The sequence below is a fragment of the Centruroides sculpturatus genome, unplaced genomic scaffold, assembly GCF_000671375.1.
Source record: "Centruroides sculpturatus isolate CEXI.00-Female unplaced genomic scaffold, Cexi_2.0 scaffold1599, whole genome shotgun sequence".
Taxonomy (NCBI): domain Eukaryota; kingdom Metazoa; phylum Arthropoda; class Arachnida; order Scorpiones; family Buthidae; genus Centruroides; species Centruroides sculpturatus.
Genome location: NW_019385861.1, coordinates 96,487 through 102,646, shown reverse-complemented (window position 1 = coordinate 102,646; position 6,160 = coordinate 96,487). Strand labels below are relative to the sequence as shown.

At 33.9% G+C, this 6,160-nt stretch overlaps 1 protein-coding gene across 2 annotated transcripts in view; it reads right to left on the bottom strand.

Annotated features, from left to right (window-relative positions):
* Positions 1-2,408, bottom strand: part of LOC111642585 (putative peptidyl-prolyl cis-trans isomerase dodo) — an 8,217-nt gene extending 5,809 nt beyond the window's left edge. Inside the window, exons 1-2 of one of the 2 annotated variants that reach the window (XR_002759572.1) lie at positions 2,243-2,408; positions 1,470-1,570 (exon numbers count right to left, since the gene is read on the bottom strand). Coding sequence is in view for 1 of the 2 variants with exons in the window: in XM_023388943.1 (XP_023244711.1) it covers positions 1,470-1,545 (76 nt within the window). In the remaining variant the exon portion in view is untranslated. Of the gene's footprint in view, positions 1-1,469; positions 1,591-2,242 lie in introns of those variants that run through there. The other variant, XM_023388943.1, reaches the window with a different exon arrangement.
* Positions 2,409-6,160: the final 3,752 nt, after the last annotated feature.

Here is a 6,160-nt window from a genome sequence, read left to right as displayed (position 1 = left end):
GATGACGAGTTTCTGGCAAGTCAATTCAATGGCAAGTTTCCATTTGAAAAAGTAAATTTGATTTTTTTTTCCCCCTTCACAAAATTTCATCTTATTCTATAACAAAAATTAAATTCTTTAAAGAAATGTTTTTGTATTTTTACAAGTCAATTCAATGGCAAGTTTCCATTTGAAAAAGTAAATTTGATTTTTTTTTCCCCCTTCACAAAATTTCATCTTATTCTAACACAAAAATTAAATTCTTTAAAAAAGCAAAACTCTAACAGTATTTTTTTATTACATTTTTATATTCAATGCTTAAAATGAGATACAAATGCAGGATTGTTTACTCTCATCCAACTGGAATACATGCATAAATAAACCCATACAGTGCTTAAGTTTAGTAATATATTTTAGTTGGTATTAACAAATTCATGCACATTACTTATCATTAAAAAATTTTCCAGATACTTTCATTATCATAGATAATTTGTATTCTATCAGAGAAGACTGGACAAATTAAAAATTGGTCAAATATCAATTCAAAATTGCACGTGGTTTAGTGTTTATTCATATTGAATTTTTATTATTATATTAATCTCGATATTAAATAAGTTTAGTAAACATGTTTTAATCGAAAATATTTGAGTCAACTGGAATTTTGATTGCTACATACCTCAAATATTTAGTTTAAGATTAAAAATTACTAATTATGCTCCCTCTTTTGTTTAATAGTGAAAATTAATTGAAGTTAAATGAAATTAAGAAAATGTTTTAAGATTCACAAAAATATAATGCCAAAAGTTAACTTCCAGAATAGTATTATTGCCGCTGAAAAGTAATGAGACGATTTTAAGGCATAAGAGAAACGAGCTGGCATTGGCATTTTACTTTAAAATACACAGGTGCTTTATACAAAAGCTCTACGTATTTAATAATAAAAGTACTTCTTGATTTCTATAAATAAAACCCAGAATTTTATAGAATTTGATCATAAAACAAGTCATTTTCACACAATACATAATTTCAATTAATATTAAACATGTTTTAAGTTATTTCCATTCATATATATCAAAAACAGTAGCCTTCTGTACTGAACAACTTGTGATTAATGCAGAAATTCTGTCTTGAAAATAATGTATATAATTATATATAAAAAATATGTGAAACTTTTTAACTGAAAGCATAAAAGATTATCTTTTGTTTACAATTTTAAATATTAATAGTGTGTCAATAGAAATAAGAAAAAAAAAAGTGACTCATTTTCAAATGAAACTAGAAAAATCATCAAAACGCATTCTTTTTTGACGGTTTGCGAATATGCTTCCATCTATTAGCAGTCAACGGAGACGAACATTTGCCGCGGCATTCCATATAACCATTAACCACATATATTTTTTTTTATTGTCAACAAATTGATCTTGAATGTTTTCAGTTAGGGATTATTCAATTTACCCACTTAATGGAAACAAATGGAGCATCTAGCCCACCTGTAGAGCGACTCATTCGCTTCTCCCAACCTTTAGGTAATTCTTCGTCTGCCATTTTCTTAGATGAAGATACCATCCAGATACCGATTTAACAACGCCACCTACTCAAAAAAACTAAAATTAAATGCAATAAAATAATCATTAATTGTATTATAGTAAATCTTAGCGAAGTGTGCGAATCTTGGAATATTTTTACTATTCTATTCTAATTAAAAATGAAAAATAGGAAAGACATACTGAATTTTCAATCAATATGCGTTTATTTATCCATGACAAACTGTTAGCTTTTCTGTATGGATTCATCTAATAAATTGAAAAATCATTTCATTCGAAGTAATACAGTATTTAATATTGAATATCCTACAATAGTGGCCGGATGGCAGCCTACCTCTCTGGGGGATCCGGGATCGATTCCGGACGGGTCAAAAACTCCCCAGGAATTTTTGCTAGAGGTAGTCTTTCCGGATATGTCGGACCCCGTTTCTCGCCGCCCATTATGGATTTGGTCAAACCATAATAAGATTACTATAAGAAGCACTCGTAGTGCACACAGGGCGGAAAGAGTTAATTAAAGAAAAAGAAAATCCTACAAATTCATTTTTCAATATTCGCAATATCTATATACAGTACTGTATATTACTCTAGAAGTAGTAATACGCTCATTTCTTTAATATCTGAATTGTAAAGTATTAAGACGATTTAGGTTAAATTTACTTCTTTCGAATATGGTTTTTCATATAAAATTAATAACACATTTAAAAACAAGTTCTCACCATTTCATCATGTAACCCAACCTAATGGATTTTCAACAGGTTTGGATTCAAACCGGTGGGATCGGTCATACTCTTTAATAATGGTACTCAGTGCCGGCCCGAGGCAAGTTTTAGGATGGAGCGAGATCCTATTATGGCGCCCCCTTGGTTGCCCCTAATTTATACCTTTTAATTTTCTTTACCACTGAGGCGCCCCCTAGGACTTAGCGCCTGGAGCAGCTGCTCCGTTCGCCCTATGGTAGGGCCGGCTCTGATGGTACTTATACACGGTAAAATTCTCAAATTGTAAAAAAAAAAAAAATCAAAAATTAATTATTAAAATTTACTTTCCTCTTGATTTAACGCGTAACAAAGAAACTCAACAATTGATAATTTATTGTTTTGCTCTTTCATTGTCAAGAGTGCGCTTTGGAAAATGATTCGAAAATGCTTTTTGGTTCTGGATATCGATCTTTGCCTCGACCTTTCGGGTAAGAGATTCTTTTACATTTTATTCCTCTTTATTCAAATAAAGAATTCAATCGAGAAAATGAAGCCTTTAAGAAATAAAATTTGATACGGTAGCTTGTGTGTAAGAGGTATTAATGCTATGAAAATTTGGTGGTTTTGAGTCGCTATTAATTTAAAGAAGCGAGCAAAAGCTTCCTTGGTAGCGACTCAAATTGACAAATCTTGTGAAGTAACGACTCGAACGAAATTTTGCTAATAAAATGGCGTGTTGTGACAGAGGCCAAATTTTAAAGTTCTTAGAACGGGAGATTTCAGAGGTCAAAGATTATCGTCTACCGGTTAAATTCCAGATACAGTCATGGCGGCATTTCCTGTTTTGCTGCTAGCCTCGCTCCCGGTGCCGTGGCTGTTTGGAGACGAGTGTTGTCACGTGACAACACTCGTCTCCAAACAGCCACGGCACCGGGAGCGAGGCTAGCAGCAAAACAGGAAATGCCGCCACGTGAGACGAGTGTTGTCACTGGAGACGAGTGTTGTCACGTGACAACACTCGTCTCCAGTGTTACCACCCGGACAGTCTGAGAATCGACTGTACGATTTATTCGTATACATATAAACCTCCAATATCCAATAGAGCTAGGTCACTTACGTTACTCCTACCCAAGTCTTCCTACTAGCTAACTGTAGCTGATTTAGAACCGGCATGCACTGCACACTATTCTTCACTTCACTAGCACGGAATTTTTCATTACTTATTCTGTGACGAAACTGAATTTTAATCAAAATTTTCATTCACAGAATTCATTACTTATTCTGTGACGAAACTGAATTTTAAATTGAGATACCTAAATAAGGGAGAGCGAAAATTTCCTCCGATCCGGGCGGCTGACACCCACGCTACGCCACTGATTTATTACAGTTAGATATGATTTAAAAGTGGAAAAGTGTATTTCCTTTTTTATAAAAAGATCATTTTTAAACTTATTATTTTATATATTCGAAAAAATGATATAGAATTATCAATGACAACGAATTTAAAACTAGTTCACTGCATTATATTGCAGTGCCTCTAGCCAGCAGCAGAATTTATGGCCAAGCTTGGGCAAGATGGTAGTGTCAAGATGGGTTACCCCATCTTGCTCCAACGTGCACTTTTCATACTGACTGTAAACACGGGTCAACTTTATTTCAAAACTAAACAATTACAGTCTTAAAGGTTACTTCGAATACCGTAATATCTTCATCTAAAAGGTAATGTAAAAGTTCACGATGATACTTTGTAGAAACTGTGTAGCGGGCGTAAAATTAGATGAAGTATTGCCGAAATTTGGAAAAATGTCTTATTTCCGAACAAAGAGAGCGATTCGGACGTTTTCTCGTCCCGTGATCTCTTTTGAGGTTGACATTTAGTTCCCCAAATAACAGCTAGATGAAAGCGCGTTAACCACGAATAAACAGATGTCCCCGTCTTACCCCATGGACCCATCTGGCACCACCTTCCCCTAAACAGTACTATAATTCACCTATTAAAACGATCGCGCGAAATCTGGTACAAAGGCCGAATCTTATTCAGAACCTTTTTATGCGTAGGATTGATATGATTTTCAATGATGTTAAGACTTTCAAAAGTATTTTGCATGGGTTCATCCTTCTCCAGGAGGCTTTTCCTCCGAAATTTGAAGTGATCCAGGTTGTTAGGATTGTATATCCCTCACATCTCTTCATATCTATTCAATCTCGCCCTGAATATGAAAAGAGAAAATTCATAACACAATAAATACCAAATTTGAAAACATTTTTTTCTAATTTCAAACTCGATTATACAAAAATTCACAAGTAAATATTTTTATAAAGTGATTAATACTTTAAAGATTATGATTAATACTTTAAAGAATCTTTTCGTTTAATCTCTCAGAAAATTTATCAAACTACAAGCTAAATGAAGTATTGCTTAGGTCCTGGTGCTTTTACATATTTGAGAGAAGTGAAGAGCTTTTTATAAATAACAGGTTAAGTCCTGAATAAGGCTAAATTCTCTCCTGTTATTTTAAAGGAATTTATAAAAACTGTTAATTTACATTAAATTAAATTCATATTAATAGATTAAACTATCAATAAATTTTGTGATATGAACAACCCTTGTGTACCTGTGCTAGGTACAGTACCAAGAGGCCCTAAAACTGCATCTTATCGAGCTTGCGTTTTAATGCATTCGTTATCACTTCTTGACGCTCAAGTGATTATAAATACAACAAAACACAAAAATGCTTAATTCTAAACCGATTAAAAACTACTCCAGAACTATTTCAGAGTGAAAACCTTTAAATATTTGCATCGAGATATTTCTGTTTAATCATTACCTCATACTGAGAAATTAACTCTTAGATATCCTATTGTCTTCTTGTTATATAGTTTGTGGATAATAGGCATTCATTCCATTAAAATTTGGTGGTTTTGAGCTGCTACCAAAGAAGCGAAGAAAAGCTTGCTTGGTAGCGACTCAAATTGACAAATCTTGTGAAGTAACGACTCGAACGAAATTTTGCTAATAAAATAGCGTGTTGTGACAGAGTACCAACGATTAGCTCAACAGTGAGAAACGACGTTTCTAAATGGACTGTTGAGTTGTCCGTTGAAGCCCGTGACGTCATTGTTGGTTCACCGTTGAGCTGAACGGTCTCAACATGAAAGACGATTGAATTTTCAACAAACTAACATTGCGGCTTCCACGAACAAGTAAATTTCGCTTATAGAAACTATCGATTCACTCTTGCTGTGGACGCAGTAACAGCGAACGAATTAACGATCTGTATATGATAAAACATTGATTGAATGATAATGTTGGATAATTTGGTCAATATTGAAATATTAAGCTTTTTTTCAGAAACAAACTACCTCCGTGAATTTGTCCAAAGTTGATAAGGACCGATATTAGGCCTTCTTCGTCTTCCTAATGATATAAATTCTCAAGAAATTCAAATTATTGAAGAAAGACCCAGTATAAAAGAAATTTATACAGATAAGGGTTAATTCAAATAAACCCTGGCCCACCAGTGGCCAAGCGGTCTTCGTACCTTGAATACTGGGAGTTCGGTCGTCGGTTCGCGCTGCGCTCGGACGGGCTGGCCACGTGGTTTTCTCCACATGTGTACAGTGGCTAGAAAATATAGTGTCGAAAGCAGTGTTGCCAGATCTGAAGGTTAAAAAGTAGCGTGGTTGTGCTCCAAAAGTAGCGGATTTGAACTGTTTGTAGCCCAAACAATAAAAATGAATTATTTTGCAACTATGCACTTTTACTAATGAAATAAGTTTGTAATATATGTATATACATACACAGGGTATATCAGAATGACGTTTTAAAAATTTGGGGATTGTAGAGGATGAAATTTTGAACGTTTTGATATAAGGAACCTACAGCCGGAAATGAGATACGTATAAAGTTTCTACTGCACTTTGCACGTTCTATGA